Source organism: Prunus mume, linkage group LG1, assembly GCF_029339155.1.
Source record: "Prunus mume cultivar Tortuosa linkage group LG1, ASM2933915v1, whole genome shotgun sequence".
Lineage (NCBI taxonomy): Eukaryota > Viridiplantae > Streptophyta > Magnoliopsida > Rosales > Rosaceae > Prunus > Prunus mume.
Window position 1 is genome coordinate 15,912,179 of NC_142698.1, and position 21,900 is coordinate 15,934,078.

General features: G+C 36.9%; 2 protein-coding genes and 1 non-coding gene across 5 annotated transcripts; 2 read left to right on the plus strand and 1 right to left on the minus strand.

Annotated features, from left to right (window-relative positions):
- The first annotated feature begins 6,274 nt into the window (after positions 1–6,274).
- Positions 6,275–9,063, plus strand: LOC103343230 (CBL-interacting protein kinase 2). Of its 2 annotated transcripts, none has more exons than XM_008246897.3 (2): positions 6,275–6,466; positions 6,953–9,063. In XM_008246897.3, the coding sequence occupies exon 2, from the start codon at positions 7,378–7,380 to the stop codon at positions 8,869–8,871; it is 1,494 nt and encodes a 497-aa protein (XP_008245119.2). In that variant the 5' UTR covers positions 6,275–6,466; positions 6,953–7,377; the 3' UTR covers positions 8,872–9,063. The 2 variants fall into 2 exon arrangements, with proteins under 2 accessions (XP_008245119.2, XP_088906635.1); XM_089050509.1 differs by having other exon boundaries at positions 6,276–6,466; positions 7,050–9,063.
- Positions 9,064–9,975: 912 nt separating this feature from the next.
- Positions 9,976–10,068, plus strand: TRNAY-GUA (transfer RNA tyrosine (anticodon GUA)). Its single transcript has 2 exons — positions 9,976–10,012; positions 10,033–10,068. It is a non-coding gene; the product is annotated as a tRNA-Tyr (tRNA).
- A 2,211-nt stretch (positions 10,069–12,279) lies between these two features.
- LOC103343205 (uncharacterized) lies at positions 12,280–17,396 on the minus strand. Of its 2 annotated transcripts, XM_008246883.3 has the most exons (4): positions 17,197–17,396; positions 15,353–17,039; positions 13,795–14,858; positions 12,280–12,874 (listed from the first exon to the last, which is right to left on the minus strand). In XM_008246883.3, exons 2-4 carry the CDS (start codon positions 16,847–16,849, stop codon positions 12,754–12,756), a joined length of 2,682 nt encoding a protein of 893 aa, XP_008245105.2. In that variant the 5' UTR covers positions 16,850–17,039; positions 17,197–17,396; the 3' UTR covers positions 12,280–12,753. The 2 variants fall into 2 exon arrangements, with proteins under 2 accessions (XP_008245105.2, XP_008245099.2); XM_008246877.3 differs by having other exon boundaries at positions 15,353–17,394.
- Between the last annotated feature and the right edge of the window lie 4,504 nt (positions 17,397–21,900).

Here is a 21,900-nt window from a genome sequence, read left to right on the forward strand (position 1 = left end):
TAGCAAAATTATCACACAGAGAATCCAAATTGATTTAGCACGTTCAATGAGAACACTTTTAAAAGAAACCAACAAGAATTTGCGACTACTCATAAGTTAAAGACAAAATCCTAGAAGAAGCATACACATCAGATTCAATTGTCCTTTATGGGTTTTTAATGCACTGATTTGGAAAAAAAAAATATTTTTATGAACACAAAGTTTATTGTTATTTCATGCAAATTAAAGTCAAATCTTCGAAGAGGCATACACACCATATTCAATTGAAATCAAATGAGTCACAAAGTTTGTTGAGAGCATAGTCTAAAATATCGATAATATTGACGAAATATCAAGGATGTTATCGTTTTTTCGAGTTACAGATATTTCGGAATGTATCCATACACATATCGTATAAATATCGATAATATCGGCAATAATATCATAAAATATCGATGTCGATAATTTCGCTCACACTTCAGCAATATTTTGTCAAAATATCGCTATAATAGCGAAAATATTGATGTAATGGAAAAAAGGAAAAAAAAAACACAAAGCACACACGCGTACAATTTATTGACATTATGTTATCTTTAGTTTTTTGTTTTTTTAGGAAGCATCTTCACTCGTCTTTCTCTAATTCAACGAGCTACAGTATTCTATTAGGGTTTCACGAATTGTTGGAAATTTTGGATTAAAATTGAAATTGTGAGGTATAAGGAAAATCAAAACGCCAAACCAAATTAAAATGAAATTAACAACTTACCAATATATTTTGGTGCTCTATCACCATGATTAGGTCTCCTTGCCATCAGAAGTCACAATACGATTCTCAATCAATCGATTCCGGCTTCAATATCATCCAATTCCTGACCTTATACCTCTCATTTGAATTTCAACCCAAGATTTCCCCCAATTTGTAAACCTTAATAGAACAATATACCCTAACTCATTGAGTTAAACGAAGAAGACCAAATGTTCTTCCTAAAATAATAAATATAAGAATTGCATTTAGCAGAATGTTTATAACCAATTTGGCTAAAAAAAATTCTGAATGACCAAATTGAATTTTTGTGTAAAACTCAATGACCAAAAAAGTATTTAACTCAAAAAAATTATTGGCTGCTTTTTTCCAACAAATGAAAATGTATATATATAAAAATTACAACAAATGCAATACATAGGCCATGGTTGGCATGAGCCCATAACGGCCCACTTAGTGGCCCAGTATGAGCCTAGATGGATCTTATATGGACTAGGGACACTGACTCATGTCGAGATTCATGATTTTTTTGTAAATAGACAGGCTTAGTCTCACGCGTTTATTAAGTGGGTCAATTTTAAACTGACAAGACTGGTCCAACACGGGTCGGTTGATTCCTCTAAACTTAGCTTACCCAATCGTGTGAGATCCTAATTAAACAAGAAAAAAGAATGGAGTAATTAGAGATTGAATGTCATGCCCCAACCCACGGATTTAAATAACTTAAGGTTAAAACATAATTCACACCTTAATTATAGAATAACTAAAATATGAAGAAACATTTAAATTAATAAAATAAATATTTTACATAGAATATTTAGCGAAAACAACAACATCTGAAATCTTATAATTTTTACATTATTTTACAAGTTAGAATTGCTTAAGAGTTCACTAAAAGGGTATCTCATTATTCATCCACAAACTATGTACACAATACACTCTATAGATATGCCAAAATCATCACAAGCTTTAGATTTCAGGTTCAGTACCTGAAAAATCTGTTAGGGGGTGAGCGAAACCACAGCTCGGTAGGGACATAAACTTTTTCACGATAAATTGATATAACTAAACTAAGTGATATACAATCACACATCCAAATATCACATTAATAAAATTAATGTATAAATGTTTTTCATCTAATCCCGTTAATTCATATAACTGAACAAGCATACCAACACGTATCATACCATGCTTATACCACTTGGTCCCGAATGCTCATTTATATGAACTAATACTCATCTCAATCATCCTATAAATCCCTTTTTGTTAGTCATCTTGTCTAACTCCCTATCGCCAGTCTCGTATCACCCAATAAAAATCATGTGCACTGTGGGATCCCTAAGATCTGGTACCTGCCAAGAGTTAGACTCAACTACACACATTTCCATTACCCTCTTTTTCCATCATTATTTCCTCAACCCTACAATTCCACCCAATTTTCATGACATGATATAATCATGCATTTCACATATCCTTCACAACAATGTAACCATTTAAAACATCACCAATATATATATAATTATGCCAACATTGTTCAAATGGTTAAGAATACATAAACACCCAATACAAGAAACGTCAACCAAACTGTAACACCATGCATAATATAATGCTCATGAAATTTATATAAATCAATCTCTATAATCCAACACCTTGAGTTCCTCCAAAGTCTTTCTTGTTCTACCAACACTTTCTAATATTTTTCCTCTTCTTTCTTCTCTCTATCACGTTCTTGTTCTACCATGCACTACCATGCATGTCGTAAAAACAATCAAAGGAAATGGTTCCTACTTGTAGTAGCAAAAAGGTGCTAGTTGATTTTAATTGGTGAAGGGATGCGGTTTAACATATAAGATTTTGCTCCAAGTTTCATCAGCTCATGCTTAAACAAGGATTAGTCATCATAAATAATGACATTTGTAAAGCAAAGTAGAATAATTAATTACAAACAATAAAACTCAGCCCAAATGACTTGCACGTCAAATACCAAGTAAGGAAAAACTGTCACATGTAATTTAAAAGATATAATAAACATTTAACTCCTACCTAAAATCCATTCCTCCAGTCTTTTAGATTTTTACCAATAAACATTTGCATGCAAGAGGTGTTGCATATGTAATAAGATTACTTCACTTTTAAAAATACGGGTGTTCACATTGAACTTGATTTTATAATGTTTAGTAATTAATGACAACATCGAAAGCAATGTTTAATGATTTACAATCATATACATCTTTAGGCTAAAGTTTATTTTAACACGATTCATTGACTCTTGTTTTCAAACCACTTTTGTCGTATAATAATGCGTCCTGGAAAGGTGACTTTAAATAAAAACCTACTCTAAATTTGCAGCTTTGATATGTGCTTTAATGGTTTGGTGGTGTAACGCGTTTCCAGGATTCGGGTTGTGCCATGTTAGTTTTGTTGGGATGGAAAAATAAATAAATAAATAAAAAGGTGGTGAGAGACTTAGAAACTTTTAACAGAGGTGTAGTCAAACAGGCCGTGTCGAGCATGATTGACCTATCGACCCGTTTAGAGTATGTCTGAACTTATCCAATTTTGGAAAACACCATGTCTAGCCCGAGTTCACAACACTAGCCCATATAGGACTAGACTTGTTCCAGGCCACTAAGTTGGCCGATATAAGCACACACCAAGTTCAAATTATGTATTGCAATTTTTGTAATTTTTTTTAATTTCATTTTAATCTTTTAATAAGAATTATATATATATTATAAAGATTTATTATTTGTTGGAAAAAAGAAGCCAATGACTTTTGTTAAAGTAAATTCAAATAAAAACATGTTAAACTATTGTTCGTGTTTAAAAATTTGAAACTTGAAAAACAAAATCATTATTTTATTTATAAAAAAATCATTGAATTTTAAAATAATTCAAAATATATTATTAGAGAAATATATATATAATTAATTTTAAAAATATAAATATAATAATAGGATGTACTTTTTATATAAAAACAAACATAATTTAATAAATGGCTTTAAATGGGCCCATTGGGCATGTTGGGCTTCGAGCATGCATGGCCTATGACGGACCTCGGGCTAAGGCCAACCCATTAGACTGAATTATCTCTGCCTGGCCCATCTAAAGATATATATCAGGTCATGCCAAACCTTACTTAATTATGTCAAATTTGTGTCGTGCTCGAACTAACCCCTTCCGTTTGACACCTCTAAGGTCCCGTTTGGTATTGCTTTTTTTGCCCAAAAATTGGTTTCACTTTAAAGTTAAGCAATTTAAGGTATTTGATAAAAATCAAATATACTGATTATTTAAAAGCAATGGCCTCTTCACATAAGCTTTTAAAGCAGATCTAGGTTGTTTTTGAAAGCTGCTTTAACAAGAAGCAAAGAATAGCCTTTAATGAATTTTTTCAATTCCCATAATATCATCATTGCTTTTTAAAAATGACATCGTCTACCACCACCACCTTCACCTCTACCTCCATCACCATCACCATCACCTCCTCCTCCACCACCTTCTCCACTACCACCACCACCACCACCTTATCTCCACCTCCATCACCATCACCTTCACCTCCACCTGTACCACTATTACCACCACCTCCGCCACAACCATCGCCACCTCCACATAGCGAGCACATAACAATTTCAACATCATACCCAGTTTTAATCATTATTAACAATTACAATAGTTTTATATTGAAATTTACCAACATCATGTCCATTTTAGTCATTATTCATAGTTACAATAGTTTTATTTTAAAATTTACCAAACGGTTTTGACACTGTTTTTTATACTTACAAACAACACTTTAAATATATTGTTTATCAAATATGGAACTAATTTACTTTATAGCTCATTATTTTAAAAACACATCAAGTAACTTTTTTAAATAGTAACACCAATTCCAAACTGACCCTAAGTCCAAATAAGAGTGAGAGAGACTAGAAGGTTCGAACGAAGCCGAATACATGCTTTGCTCTTTCTTCCGCTGCTAGAGAAATTAAAGAGAAAAATTGGTAGGAATTTTGTTGGTTTCATGAAGCTTCCCTGGCCATTATGCACATGTTTTTCAAGTGGTTTCGAAAGACCATTATCCTAACTCTTTTTTTCATAGTTTGGCTGTGGCTATGGCCTCATATTAGACTTTGATATCAATCCCCTTTTTGTTTTTTTCCTTTATTTTTTTTCTGTTTCCAAAACATTTCCGCTTTCATTTTGTTTTTTACATGATTATTAATTGATTGCATGAATACTTTTTGTTCTTCAATCATGTATAAAATTGAAAGTGGGTTTATGTTATGTCAAAACAGAGATTAGGTGGCTTCTCCTTCATATAATTTATCAAATTAAATCATCATTTTATGAGACATCCGACCCCAGAAGTCTCCCAAGGATCCATTTAGAAAAGAAAAGTGATACAATCCTCGTTCCGAAAAAAGCATATGATACAATGACCAAAACACCGTCCCTTATAAGATTGGCTTCAGCTAATTAGAAGGCTAGTTATGTCATTGAATTGTATGGAACACTCCAAGAGGACGGTGGGCCCAAACCAAATTACGTGGGCTCCCCAGAGAGGGGACACGTGGGCTCCTGTTTTGACCGACAATTGTTGAGCGAAACGTGTACGGTGGGTATCAAATCCAGTTGATGCCTTAAATGGGTGGACTGCCAGTGACCTGAGGAAGGTGAAACCCGGAGTGCCACTAAATACCAAATTTTTAAGAATTAAAAAAAAATTCTACTTTCATGTTGTCGCCTCCTGATTGGTTTCTGTTTGACACTGTGACACTGGAAGATGCTGAGTCATGAAGCTTCACGGGGCCCCACCTACCCAATAAAACATGCACCCGACCCAGGTTTGAATTTTCTTCCAATCTTTTTGTTTTTCCACATAAAATAAAACTTAATTTTTGAGCTTTATTAGGTGAGCAAATTATGAGTGTTATTAGTATGTATAGGTGAATTGAATTATGATTAATTTGACTATTAAAATTGATGCCACTTGCAAATCAATGATTAAGAGTTAGCTAGCATCCAATTAAAAAGAGTTTAATATAAGGTAGTGGCACATACAAAAGTTGAAAACATGGGTCCTGGGATTTGCTTAAGCAAACAAAGTTATGATTTTTCAGTAATCCAATGTATTAATGCTTTTTTTTTTAATGAAAAAAGTTTATGAGGAGATTGACTACTCTCATCATCAATGTTAGGATATATTCACAATCTCTCAAATCCGTATGAAAGAAAATTACAAATTGATGACAGACTCAAACACTAATTAGACTACACACAATGTAAGGACCTTACCAACTCAACAAATCTTCATTGGTTCAATGTATTAAATCTTTAATACCATGGCTTTTTTGGGATTTAATCATGTAAATCTTATATATTTATTGGGATTTAATAATATAAATCTGATTTTTTTTTAATTAATATAAAAAAGGTGACACCTTTGTCTTGTATATGTGAACAAGTGAGTGGCTTTCCTGTAATCTCATCTCAGGACGGGAGGGTTGAAGAAGACAAAGGAGAAGTAATTATTGGTTGGCGCTGACGCGTTAGGCTGCGCAGAAAGAAGAGCTACACAGTGCACTAGAGAGAGGGCCATAGGGTTTTGGCTTTTCCTTTTAAAGCTCAACTCAACCAAACCATAAACATTCCAACCTCTCGCCTCTGTGTTCCAATTCTCTTCTGCATCAACTGTGAGAAAATTTCTATTCCAATTTCAAGGTAAAGTTCAAATCTTTTCTTCAATTCTAGCTGGTTCTTATTGCTCCTATAAAACTATGAAATTTTGTTTATTATCAGTTTTTGTTTCTCAATATTTTCTTGTTTGGTTTCCTTGAAAATTGAATCTGGGAAATTGATATAAGTTTAAGCAATGGAAGGCAGGTGGTTTCCAATTTCCTTATCGTGTTATGAAGTCCTGTTTCTCTTCTAAAGTCAGGAAGAAAAAAAAAATTGACCCGCCCAGGCCGCCTAGGCCGATTTTTTCTGACACTGTTTTTAAGATGTAGAAATACTTGCTGAAGTTCATAGCTTGCCAATAGAATGATGCATAAACTGACAATATTGTGAAATGTTAAAGCTTGTTTGACAGAATTGTTATTATTTATTGCGAATAATATGCATTCTTTTTCAAAGTCTATTGTGAATCACGCACCAAGTTTAGGCATGTGAAGGCTCAAAGATCATTTCTTTCCTTTATTCTCTCAGGTCAAAATCTGATATATTTATTGGGAGTTGGAAAGCTTTAACTGATTGCTATCTGGTTTGTCGTCCGCCTAAGTTTCATCTACTTCATCATCAACAGTTTTCGCTGGGTTAGCAAAGAAGAAAACCAGGGAATGCTGAAAGATGTGCTTCAAAGTTGACAACTCTCCATTACTGATTGATGAGGTTGTAGCTCTGTTTGAACTGCCCTTGTTCATCAATGATGAGACTGAGCTAACCCACAGTCCATTCAGATTCTATGCTCAAATGCCCAATGCAGCCACAAATTTAGGGGGCCACACCTTATCAAAACATGATGTCTATGAGGATGGTTGAACTTTTACGTTCTTGAGAATATAGTTTCTTTATTATATACTACGCTATCAGGTAGAAGTAGCTTCTGCTGTGTACAAGAATAGTAGCCTTAAATGGAAAACAAAGGGAGTGTGTTGATGCAGCGGTATGAAATGGGTAGATTATTAGGCCAAGGAACCTTTGCCAAGGTACACCATGCAAGGAACCTTAAAACTGGCATCAGTGTGGCAATTAAGATAATTGATAAAGAAAGGGTCTTGAAGGTTGGGATGATTGATCAGATTAAGCGAGAAATTTCTGTCATGCGACTAATTAGACATCCCAATGTTGTGGAGCTTTATGAGGTAATGGCCAGCAAAACCAAGATTTACTTTGTCATGGAGTATGTTAAAGGTGGTGAGCTCTTCGACAAGGTTTCCAAAGGAAAGCTAAAGGAGGATGTTGCTAGGAAATATTTTCAACAGCTGATCAGTGCTGTCGATTACTGCCATAGTCGAGGCGTCTGCCATCGAGATCTGAAACCAGAAAACCTACTTTTGGATGAAAATGAAAATCTAAAGGTTTCAGATTTTGGATTGAGTGCCCTTGGTGAATCTAAGCGCCAAGATGGGTTGCTTCATACAACCTGTGGGACCCCTGCATATGTTGCTCCAGAAGTAATAAACAGGAAGGGCTATGATGGTACCAAAGCTGACATTTGGTCATGTGGGGTGATATTGTATGTTCTGTTGGCTGGCTATCTTCCGTTTCACGATTCAAATCTGATGGAGATGTATAGGAAGATTGGTAAGGCCGACTTTAAATTCCCTAACTGGTTTTCTCCAGAGGTACGGAAGTTGCTGTCAAAGATCTTGGACCCGAATCCAAAAACTCGGATATCTATGGCAAAAATTATGCAGAATTCTTGGTTCCGGAAGGGCCTGGTCCAAAAACCTGTAATTGCTGAAGTACCAGTGAAAGAGCCAGCCCATCTGGATGTTGATGCAATTTTTGGACCTAGCGAAGGCAGCAATTCTGCTGTGGAGTCAAAGCAAGAATTAGCAAAGCCGTCTAACTTGAATGCTTTTGATATCATCTCCTACTCAGCAGGCTTTGACTTGTCAGGTTTGTTTGAGCAGACTGAACAGAAAAAGGAAGTGCGGTTTACATCCAACAAAACAGCCCCAACCATCATCTCTAAGCTGGAGGACATTGCAAAGCGTCTGAGACTGAAAATAAAGAAGAGGGATGGAGGGTTGTTGAAAATGGAAGGATCCACGGAAGGCAGGAAGGGGGTGTTGGGCATTGAAACTGAAATCTTTGAGATCACTCCGTTTTTTCATTTGGTGGAAGTGAAGAAGTGTAGTGGAGATACATTAGAGTATCAAAAGGTCATGAAAAAGGATATTAGACCAGCGCTGAAGGACATTGTTTGGACTTGGCAAGGGGAGCAGCTGCAGCAAGAACAACCACAACTAGGGCAGCAACAAGAAGAAGAGCCGCCACAACTAGGGCAGCCGCAGCAGGAGGAACAACAAGAGCAACAAGAGCCACCCCAACTAGGGCAGCAAGAGCAACAGCCTTCTCTGGCACTCACTGTGCAAGTGGTCTCACCCCAGGATTCATAACAAGGGGAAAAAACGGTGGTAGATTTAATTGTTGTATGTGATGATATGTACTTTGTTGGTTTATTGTTGAGAAGCATTGATCATTGTGGCGATTACAAAGTACAATGAATGCAAGAATTTGAACTTGCCTTGATTCCGTGTGGATGCTAAGCATCTATAAGATAAAATATTTGCTCTTACTATTTTTTTTTACTTTTGGTTTTAAACTCTCACCGATGATGCATCAAATTTGTTTCTGTTTTAGTGGCATGTTCTTTTTGTTTCATATATACAGAAGTAAGCAGAGCATGTCTCTTTGTATTGTAAGCGCATTTGTATAAAGCTTTCAAGCTCCATTAAAATTCATGTAAAGACAAAAAATATTTTTATACTAAATTGAATCGTTGGTACATTTCTAAAACAAGTAATGGAGTGTAAGTACAGCAAGCAAATCAAATACAACCGATGAGAGCTGCAACAACAACTAAATCTAAAACCAATCAAGCTGTGGAAGAAGAAGAATAAGACATGAAAGTCCTCCAAAGGTAGCGTCCACTTGCCATGTCAATGAACGTCCAGAATCCCGATGCAGCAGCAGATACAGCCTTGGATGAGAAGGAGAGGGATGTAGATTGATCTTGAAACTGATCAGAAGTAGAGGCAGAATCTGAGAGGAACAAGTTTTCGAGGTCGGGGTTGAATGTGAGATTCCTCATGACGAAGAATCCTGCCACTATGGCAGACAAGAAGACGAGTATGAACCTCAGCGGACACATTCTTTCTTTCTTGCTTTTGTTCTTGTTTTCTTGAATTTACACACCAACATTAGTTGCCCTTGCCAGAGTGAGGTAGAGAGAGATGTGATTGTGATTGTGGCTTATGGATATTTAAAGAGCAGTATGTCTTCTCCTAATGCAAACTGGATTGGGAAATCGGATTAATAGGGGTTTGGGATTACCGAGTGTTGGACGGATTTGTTTCAACAACGTTTGACGCGTTTAGAGAATAACGTAAGCCAAGCAACGTAAAGAATCTCAAGGGGCCAACTGCCGCCATTTTTTTGGGCTTCAATAAAAATGCTCTCGTAGCGACTAAGTATGTAAATGCTAGCCACTTTAACAAGAACCGACCTTAGCTCAGTTGGTAGAGCGGAGGACTGTAGTTGGTAAAAACCTGGCAGGCATCCTTAGGTCGCTGGTTCGAATCCGGCAGGTCGGAAATGTTTTTCTTATTTATTTTATAAATTTTTTATATTTTTGTTTCAAGTATTTTAGAAAAGGTTTTAAATAGCAATATCCATGGTTTAGTTGCTTATTATTTTAACACCAATCATCAACTCATTCACTTTGGTTGGTTATATTAACAACCATTAAAATAATATATTGGTTGCTAAGTTGAATATTGATTGCCAATTTGGAAATCCAATTGAGCTACATATGACTCTAACAAAACCTACATCTAGTACTCCTAATTCAAGGCTTCTTCTAATTCCGAACACACAAAGCATTCGTAGTAAAAATCTCATTATATCCCTGTAAATACATCAAAATGAGAAAGGACGAAATCTAAGATTATAAACAAACAACGAACTCCACTACAAAACCTGATAGAGCCATCATTTCCTTGGTCGGGGAGGTCCTCGGTTGGGTTTGAGTTAGGCCAAAAGTGAACATATTATCATAATTAAATTATATTGAATGTGGTTTGGCATCAACGGCCAAGTTATCAGCACAACAGACCACCTAGAAGAGGCTTCTGATTACCCAAATCCCGCACATAATTAGCACTGGGTGCTCCCGTTTATTCTCCTTTAAAACTGGTTGTGTTATCTAAGAACACTTTCAACTATTTGTCATGGTAAATGACAAGGGCAAACAAGGGTTGTTACTATTCACGTGAATAGTAGCAGTCCTTGCAAAAGGCTTGTGGTGTTTCCACCTATTACCATGGCAACCCAAGAGCAACCACTATTCACATGATATGTGAGGAGATGAATTTGTATAGAGTTTTGATGTGGGAAGTGAAGGATATGACTAAGTATTTATTTAAAAAAATTCTGAAAGTCCTAGTATTTTTCAGATTTTTTTAAAAAAATTTACATCGACGTCAAGAACCCAAACAACAGCCCAGACTGTTCTGGACTTCTGACATGCCCAGGCTTGTGAAGACCAACAGCTGCCCGGGTTGCTGAAGCCCGCTGAAACATGGAAATGGTGCTTGGGCCCCCTCCTGCCCTGGCCAAAGCTGCCCGCTGAAAGTGCCCTAATAAAACTGAAGCATCACATCTAGGCTCGTAAAATGGGTCGAGTCGGGCCCTTCCTATTTTAAATAAACTTTCACCCCTAAGACTTGATGAGGTCGAGCTAGCCCTATCTTAAATACACTAAGTTCATGCCCTACTCAAGGATCAAGTATGTTTTTGGCTTATGGGTCGGGCCTATATGGCCCTATCAAGTGTGCCATTGTTTTGAAATTTTTAGCTTAAATTTGCCTCTCATAATTGTTATTTTCGTATGAAAATTAACTACGATCAATGGGGGAATAAATTCAAAACAAAAGAGCCTCAACTCTAAATTTTTGGGTGAAATTTTCCAACGAGTATATAAAAACCCATAAACCTCAATAAATATCCAGATATGCAAGAAAAGTTCATGAAAGATAGTATACATGTTCTATAAATTAATTTGCAATGTGATTTTGCATTTGGATTGCAATCTAGAGAAGGGTAAAATTGTGGCACTTGTTTGTTGCTCAGGTCTGGTAAGCTTTCATAATGAACAGAGAATATTGAGAGCCTGAATCGATGACAATCCCATAGTCCCCCCTCGGGCATAAACAATTTTGCCTCTCATAATTGTTAATTTCATTCGGCATATCTTTCGTAGAGTGGCCAATGCTCTTGCTTCTCATCGACATCAGCTTCCTCATCTTTGTGTTTAGTTTAATGATGTTCTCATTGTGTTGCTCTTCGGATGTTGTGTGATAATCGTTCTCTTGGACTCTTAGATAATAATCTTTCTAATTTGATACCAACATCAAGACGTGTAGTGATAATTCCAGGTAAAATACTATTAAGATGGCCATTGGAACCAGAGTTTCGGGAATTTATGAAGCATGAAAGGTATCAACTCTCAGCCAAAATGTAAGAGCATATAACATACGAACAGTTGAGAGTTTCAACCATATAGGCAGTAGCTTAACTGGGCAGCGGAGTAGGATGGATGGAACTAAAAACATGAGGTTCTAAGATATGCTTCACAACATATGAGACCAAGCAGAGCCCTGCATCATGCTTTTTCCTTTTCGACCAAGTAGTCAACAGAAAGACACCCAAAAAAACTGCATCATCGATGGCCATCTTACCTCCACCTCAGCATGTTTCAGATTTTTAACACCATTTTACCATTCTCAGTAAAATACCAAAAAAACGAGGAGAAAAGATTAATCTGGATTAATTAGTTGCGTTGTTTACTTCTCTAAACAGGTTCCCTTAGTATGTTACAAGACACCCATTCCCGGTTTGACAATGAGGTCGGGAAGGGCAAAGCAACCATTGTGCAAAATTTAGAAATCTCCATAGAAGAAGAAACACCCCCTTTTGCCCTTTCACCCTTTCTCCAAAGAAACAAAAGAAACTAGTTGAATCGGAATAGTGACACGTAGCCATTACCTGATCAGAAACGCAAGCATGTCACGTGGTAATCCTATCCAACGCTAATGTAAGTAAACATCAATCTCCCTTATAAAGAAGAGCAGGAAGATACAATGTGTCCAGTATTCTAAACTCTCCACCCAAAAGAGGCTATTTGCCACTCACTAGTACAGGAGGTCTGTTCTTTTCTTGGTTTTTTTTTTTTTTAAAGTCCCTCATAATCTTTCTCATTTTTTCTCTTTTCAATTAAATCACCAAAGCGACTGTACATCTGGGGTGGGATATAGTCCCCTGATATGAGGCCTCAACACAGATGGCTTTCCAACACCTTCCCCTGTGCCCTGAACTGCTACGCATTCATCCCATTCCTTTCTGTCAACAAATACACAAGCCAAACAAGAATTAGATCACCATCATCCAAGTTGCACTCGAAACCATTTTCAAACAATCAATCTTATTTAACATTAAACACCACAAAGAAATCCAAACCAATCACAGAACCCCATGACTTGGTTATAAGCTTGCACCAATCTACTAGGAGTGCAACCATTCAAAAGAATAAATGCTTATACTGGCCAACGAATATTTTGGGGGTACCCCAGACAACTTTAATTGAGTTACATCTTTTGGCTTTGGCCTATGGTATCCATGAAAACCCCTTACCACCTTCATCCCAGGACATGGTAAAAACTCAAATTCATCCTATGAAAAGCTTGGAAAATACCAAAAACAAAGACACAAGCCATTTAAACAATAAATTACTTCCACAACAACCATCTATCAACTACAACATCAAGCTATATACTGTTCACATACAAACCCTTATTTAGCACATTAGGACTCCGACGTCCATCCTAGCGTTATACTGGATTATGCTGCATTAAGGGGTGTAGGCTCTGGTCGGGTTCTTGTCTCGGATGGTCCATCCTAGTTCGTCCTCTTAATGATTCTTGGTTTAGTTTCTTCTATCCTGGTGTAGGTTGTCATATTTTGCAAGCCTTGGCTTGATGCTTTGTATTCTGTTCTTGTTGTTTTAATGAAGTGATTTCGACCAAAACAAAAGGGGGTGTAGGGTTTTTTTTTCCATTTGCCCTTCCTGATTCACTATTTGTTTCTAGTTGACATTCTTTGCTTCAGGCAAGAACAAATATTCCTAACCTCTACACCTCACCATTTTACAAGGTAACAACAAACCCACCATAAATAATCTACAAAAGCTTTATGAATGACATAACAAGCAACTTTTAGAAACCAGCAGTTACAAATACAGAGGATGAGTATGATGCACTTACTTGGACCAAGAGTTTGCTGGAGACATCTCAAATGGATGGTTGGTGGTAGATCTTCTGGGACTCCCAAAAATCAGATCATTCTTAGTAGTTTCATCTGGAGGTTTGAGAGGATATTGGTTTTCAGCAGTTGACAAAGGTGGAAAAAACGCTTTCTGTGACCAAGGATCATGATCACTGGAACCAGTAACAGGGCTAAACGCTCCACCATTCTGGCCATTACCAAGAAAGATGCTCCGACTCTGCGGAGAGTGAGAGCCAGAAATACCCTGATCTTCTGTTGCAAATAGTGACACCATTGGTTTCTGGGACGAAGGGTGCATAAGATCATCCTTGTTAGATCTGTTCAGTTCTTGGGGTAGAAGCCAGCTCGATGGGCCACCTGCAAAACCTAGACCTTCCTGACCAAGAGGACAACTGTTCCACATTTGCCATGTTCCCTTATCATTTGCATTTGCATCATCTAGGGGTAAAGCATGCATATCCTGAGCCTTTGGGGTACTTGGGAAGCGATTAGAATTATTATGCTTTTCTCGTGACATCGGTGACTCAATAGGAGATGGCTTGTTGACTTCAGAAGAAGCAGATCCATTCTTCAACGTGCGAGGCCTCTCCAATCCCATATCTTTCACAAAGCCAGCACCCATGTCCAATTGAAAATTATCAAGTGACTCAGAAACGGGCCCAAGCAAGGATACTGGATCGGGGACATAACATGGGTCTTCAAAAAGCTCTGGCTCCTCAGGTATAAGTTCATGATGCCCTTCTCCAATGCGAGGGAACATGGGTTCAATTGCAGGGGAAAAACCTAAACTGGTAGAGGATCCTTTTGGATAGGTAGTAGATAGAGTGAATGGAGATGGCAGCCCAAAATTGATTGGATTATCAAACGATTGCATTGACGAGGACTGACCAGATAATTGAGGACTTTGAACTTCTGTTTGGAACTTTGAATTTGGCCTACTTATTACATTTGCACTTGAGGATGAAGGCACAGATGATGACCGAGTAAACAATTGCTGCCATGATTTTTTAGGTGCAGTCCCTGGCTGTGGTTCTGAGTTAACCTGCATTCAATGGATCACGTTATAACACTTATTTACTTCACCTATATAGTGTTAAAGTATGCATCATTATCATTAATGAGGCAATGAAACTTGAAACTAATGTTTCACTTTGTAGCTTATTGGCTTGAAAGTTCCAACAGCGCAAGTGTAGGAACAAGATTGCCTAGTAAAGGAAACAGAAATTGACCCTCAATCCGTGTAAGTTGTAGAACTGTTGAAGTTCATATGATCACATTGGTAAATGCTCAGAAAGTCAAGGCTAACCTTTTAGATATATGGCATAATCAACAAACTCAAGTGCATCATCAATATCTATAATTTCAATGAAAACTATAATTATCAATAACTTCCATGAGATTATAATTATCTATATTTTCCATGAAAATTATAATTACATAATCCCTACCTTAGAACTTAGGTAGGGTACTGAATAACATATTTAAGCAGTGAGATGAAAAGGTATATAAAAATGAGGTATAAAGCAAGAAACTTACAGGGCGGTGGATGCTCTTATCATCTCCATTCATAAGAGGTCTCGCAGCTACACGGTCAGGTGGACATAAATCCCTCTTATGGGCATGACTATGGACTTGATCTGCAGAAATGCTAGTTTTGGTTTCTTTTGTCACTGTAGTATTAGCACCCTTTCCAAAGAAACTACCTCCGCTAAATGCCTTTGAAGAATTAAAAATTGTACCCCTCATACGGTCCAGGTACCTAGATCCAGCATTTCCCCTATCAAAATTGGTTGCAGATGCATTTTTTATACTATGGGCTGTCTCTGTGCTTTGTCCCTTCAGAAAATCTACCCCGGATTTCAGATGTTCCCGGCGATCAATGTCACTCTTCTTGTCAAAGTCCCGCTTCCGTTCACTTTCCTTACCTGCTCTCTTTTCCAGCTCTTCTACATCAGAATTGCTCTTGCTAGAACCCTTGTCTTTCTCTTTCCTTCTTTCCTGCCGTTTCTTTTCTGCTTCCTTCTTGTTATCTTTCTCCCTAGCAGGTGGTGATGTTTTCCCATGATCCCTTTCTGCTTCCTTTTTCTCATCCCTAAGTCTCCTACGTTCCTCCACCAACCTTGCAACTTCCTCCCTCTGCTTTCTCTCTTCCTCCTCTAAAAGCTCCTTCTCTATCCTAGCCTGTCTCTTCTCTTCAGCTTTTCTGCGAGCTTTTTCTCCTCTACTCTCATTCAAGTTGGTCCCATTTTCGCCCCTCTTGGCCAACATACCTTTATGCTCATCAGATGCATCATCTTCCCCTGAAGTACTAATCCTAAAAACCTTTCTCCAAAGCCATCTAACACTCAAGAAAAAAGACGTCAGTAGCTTGCACGCAAAAATAACAACACCTGAATAAGACTTCTCAGCCAAACAATTCTCATCCCCTCCAAAAACACTGCTCCCGTCCTTCCTCCAATAGCTAGACTTCCCTGCAATAGAACCACTGACCCAATTGCCATTCTCCAACCAATCTTGGCCGCACATCCACCCATTTTCAGACCACACCTTACCATTCAATATTTTTCCACCTTTTCCAACTAATTCCTTGATAATCCCAGAATTCGAAAGTCCCATCCCCGGTAGCACAGGTAAGTCAAGAACCGGTCTTTTTGATATATGTCCACAATACGAACACATAAATCGACCACCACCAGGATTCTGATCCCTATACGGAGTCAAGCAGTTCCGACACCGCCTGGTTGCTGTTTTCCTCAGCTTTTGCAATTCTATTGCCTCAGACCTCTTCCTCTCCCTAAGCCTTGCATTCCTCCGCACCCGCCAAGCCGAAAGCTGAGGCATCAAAATCTCATACCAGAAGAGAGTAACCAAGAGCACAAAAACACAAGCGAGTCTGGGCGAAGTTATCTCAAATCGAAAGGCTGGTGGTAGAAGCTGAGAGAGAGCCCATAGTCCTATTAATGGAATAACTAACCAAGGAAGCATTGTAGCGACCCGGCGAGACCACTTCTGAATCACACAAAGTATACACATTATCCTCTAGCATACGCCTATCTTCCCCGTCTCGAATTCGAACAATTAAAACCCTAGGAATCACACAGAAAACTTCCCAAGCAATGCTCCCAATCGGAAACCGCAGCCCTAATATACCGCCCAAATCGAATAGCAAGAACCAATTTTCTCAGCGTCCCAAGAACCCTAACAGCACTAAAATATCGAACCCCTTCAAGAAATGCAAAAACAGGGAAAAAGATAATCCGCCATTAATGGTTGAACAACCGCAGGAGCACCAAAAAAGCTCGACAAATGAATCAATTTTAGGGTTTTAAAGACTCTGAGCTGCACGTCAATCAAATGGGTTGAGCGATTCGGATACTTACAGATTCGAAGTTCATGTCGATGATAAGTTATCGGAATGAGGGCCCAATTCTCGAAGCTTAATTGGAGCCGCCGCTTTCAAGGTCCGGATTTGGATTCGGGTCGCACCGGCCGTGAAGCTCGTTTTATCGTTTTCGTTGCTAACAGCGCAAAAGAGACTACGATAAGGGAGAAGGAGAAAAAGATAAGAGAGATGGAGAAGAAAATGAGAGAATGTAAGGAAAACAAATTATATAAGCAAGCACTGGACCGCCCGGTTGGGCCGGGTTTTAAGGAGTGAGGTGAACCGGGTTTGGAATGGTCGGTTTGGTAAAGGACTCTGAGTCTGCGGTAAGCGAATGGAGGGCTGTAAGGTGTCAATAGGAATATGAATTTCTTAAGAGGATTCATATGCCTAATCCAAATCATTATCTCTAGATAAATGGCTTGAAAGCAATTATAAAAATGGGGTTTAATCGGAGATTAAAATAAGCAAAATTAAGAGGAATATTATTAGGGGCACTTTTTACATGCCAAATTAACTACCTTTGTTTAAGTCAAAATTTTGCATTGCATAATCCACATATGTTTGCCAAACGGATGCAGAATAATCAAAGTACAGTGAATGGTCCCTAGTCACACCAAGGAGGACAGATTTTGACTAAAATGTGGAATTATAGCGGTTTTTAAGGAGAAAGCAAAACTCTTGGGGCACATATTAACGATCATCTTATGCGAGTTTAAGGTAATATTGTGCGTTAAAATATAAACTCATCGTTCGCTTAAGAATTTTCTATTGAATCACGCATATTAAAAGGCATATTTGTTTTCCTTTTTAGAGATAATTATTTTAAAGTTTATGCAAATAATAAATTTGTTGTTTAGTATTTATAAAAAGAGTGTTGGTCGCCGCGTAACCTCTTTATAAGGCGTGATTACAAAGTTTGAGGATAATTTATTACCGTTTAGCGAAAAAAAGGCAAGTAAGCAACAAGTCATGGTTGATCAAATATGGGAGGCTTGATCTCAAACTTTATTAATTTTTAACAAGAAATATATTGGTTTTAAGTTTTGATTACTCTTGTCTTAGTGCCTAATTATCTTCTTCTATGTTGGCATCTCCTGAATGAAACAAAAGGAGAAAAATCCCAATATAGATTTTAGATATTAGAAGCTGCCTAAGCCGCCGGCCAATACAGTTTGAAAAAGGTTAGCCATGGTTTGAAACAAGCAACCCAACCCGATGGTGAAAATGAATTGGTCAAGGTCTGTCCAGAGACTAATTTCTTTGACCAAGCTCAACGTCATTGTTATTTATGTTGATTTTGAAAATGTTTCCTTCTTTGCCTTGTGGGCTTGTCCAACCCTCAGGCTTTTGCATTCATGGGCTTATACTTTAAAGCCTTTTACATTTGGGTCCTAGTCCTTCTGGATTGCAAATGAATTGGGTTTCAGCCTGCAAGTCCATAAACCACATTGGTAAAGCTCTGAATCTGATGAGAGATTAGGGCTAGCTAGCTGTAATTACACTGGCAAAGTGCAGGTCTTATAGTCTTTAGACTCTAATCACAGAAAGACCTCGTATATTAGCATGGCAAGATTTAATCAAAATGGTTTCTCCACCAATCTGCTTACGTCATGTGTAGGGACCCAGCCGAAACTAAAATTAAAAAAAACCGAAACAATGCCTAACCCTAAGAATTCGAGGTTAACAGTTTGACAAAGGAGTTGCATTTGTGGTTGAGAGTTTTGTATCATGTTGAAGCTTACAGTTGTTACAGTTCCTTAGATTAATTTTGTATCTGTTGTTTTGATCAGTTATTTTGATTGTATAATTAAATGACTGAAATTGAAGCTTGCCCTACCTAATGTTGCGTGCACTAAAACTTTTGTCCCACACCACACCATATCTTTTTTATCTTAGAAGCTCAACAACATTATGTCTTAAGCATGAGAGAAAAGAGAGTCGAGAGAGAGAGAGAGAGAGAGAGAGAGAGAGAGAGAGAGAGAGAGAGAGAGTACATAACTTGCGAAGCGTGGGAGCATTGTGTTGGTCTTCCCCTTGGAAAGGTGTCAACAATTGCCAACTAATTAAGCCAATATAGAACATGATTATTCTGGGTTTTGGGGCATTAGGGGAAGGGGAAGGGGGGTAGTGTAAGTTTTAGAATTATGGAGGTGTGCATATGGTATGGTTGGATATTTTTTTTTCGAGTCTTGACTTGACCCTAGCCAAAATTAGTTCTTTATTTTTATTTTTATTTTTAATTATTTAGAACAATACAAACCTGCAATTATCAGCATTTGTTAATCATGGATTAATTTTTTTAATTGGGATTAATCATGGAATTGGGATTTGGTTTGTTTTAATATATATTAATTAACAATTGTAAGCTACGGCAATGAGCATGGTTATAAATGAAAATTGACTTTAAAATCATCAATTTATAGATAATATATTAGAGCTTAGTGTTGCATAATTAGGGGCCTTGTCCACCAGAGGAATCTCATATTGCGTAAGGGATTGTAAATCTTTGGAATTATATATATATATATATATATATATTTCCCTTTTATTGAGGGATTCCTCAAATAAAAGGGACACTCTTTAGGGTCTTTTATGAATTTTTTTTTCCAACAATCTAAGCTACCTATTTTTTAAGTCTATATTCATAAATCATCCTTGCAAATAATTAGACAAATCAAAAACTGTTTCGACATCCAATTGTGTCCTATAAAATCAATGAACAATGTGCTTCAATAAAATATTAAAATGGGGAATGGAATGACATTCTCCAGACATGTGTCATTCTCTTACACTTAAATAATGTCATTAATATATTATGTTAACTTTTGTTTTCCAAGTTTACCCTTATTAAATGTATTCAATTTATCCAAACAAAATTCACAACTTTCTTACCATCTTTTTTTTTTTAAAACGTCAATTATTTTTTTAAAGAAAATATATGCTTTTTTCAAAAAAGAAATGTCTGTTAGAAAAAAATAATTGACGTTAGAAAAAAATAATAATAAGATGGTAATAAAGCTGTGAAATTTTTTTGGATAAATTGAATACATTTAATAAGGATAAACTTGGAAAATAAAAGTTAGCTTGTATAATATATTAATGATATTGTTTTAAATGTAAGAAGAATGACATATATCAAGCAAAAAAAGAGAAGGTCCAAAGAGAAGGTTAGAAGAAGGTTGTTAGCATTCTCATATAAATATATATGATATGGCCACGTATTGATACGGTGGTCCTGTATTTGTGTTAAGTCTTTTTTTTTTTTTGGGTCAACATTTGTATTAAGTATTGACCTGACCGACCCCAACCAAAGTTATTTATTTTTTTCTCTTGCTTTTGATTGAGGACAATACAAACCTGTCCTTATCATGAACTTATTAATCAAGTGGATTTGGGATTTTGTTTGCTTTTCGATATGTTGAAATTAAAACTCATTAATTTTTAATAATACTAAAAACATAAACAAGATATACATTTAGTCGATACATAAAAATGAACAAATAGAATACCTTAATCTGTATTAAGTAGTATATTGTATCAACAACTCCAAGTCAATATACTCAATCATGCAAATGCGCAAGTACTGATGCTTGAAGGGCAATTATACTCAATCATGCAAATGCATAATTGCATGGTGGACCAGTTGCTATAATAAAAGAGTATTAAATTAACAAAGTTGCATTGCCTATGTAATGATAATGGTGTGCAGTGGACCCTCTTTGTATATATTTGTTTCTCAGATCATGATGCTGGATTACCCCCTCTTCACTCTTCACTACCCTATGTTGTTGCAACTTGCAACTCCACACCTCCATTGGGTTTGAAAGTCACCAAAAAAACACACATAAAGGTTCACACCTTTTAAATCATATATATATTCTCTCCTTTGCAATAAACAAGGGTACCCGGAAAAAAAAAAAAAAACAACCCTAAGTACTATAAGTAAAATAAGCTTAGAGATTCGTGTGTGGTGTGGTGTGAAATAAGCTGGATTGGGCCGAATTCGAAACTTTAATCCCAAATTGTGAACATTAGCTCTTAATCTAATTGATTTCTCAAGTTCGAATTTCTTGTGTATGTGTAGCTAAAGTAGGTAGAAGAATTGGAATAGGAAGCTTCCCATGAATTAATGGGATTTGAATCTTGTGAAGGAAAGTAAAGCTACATACCATGTATCCACACAATCCCACATCGCGTTGATGTCTAATTAAATGCGATGACATGTTATACATGAATGCCCATGTATTGCTTTTTGGGTTGCCGATGGGACTCTCGTGGATATTGGTAGGGAATAGGGACAGATTGATGGACACTATTCAATCCGTGAAGGAAAAAAGAGAGTTTCACGCAACGGGTATCTGATTTTTCTTCTTCCAGATGAACTTAAACCATAAATTTGTAAAATCTCGTTGAATCTTCTTAAAATATAATCTGCCCAAAAAGGGAAGATAATCTGGCCTGTCCCACTACTAAATATAGTATCTTCTCCAAATTAAACTAACCAGATAATTTGACATATGAGTTAATATACTTAACCATATTAGAAAAAGAAAATTAAAGTAAAGTTCATCTCTAATACAACATTTTTTCTGTCCTCATCTTTTTGGCCTTTTGATGATACTCCCTGCCGCCGACCATTGGATTGAGTTGGGAACTGAGTGTGTCAGTCTGCCACAGAACAGTACAAGAATATATAACC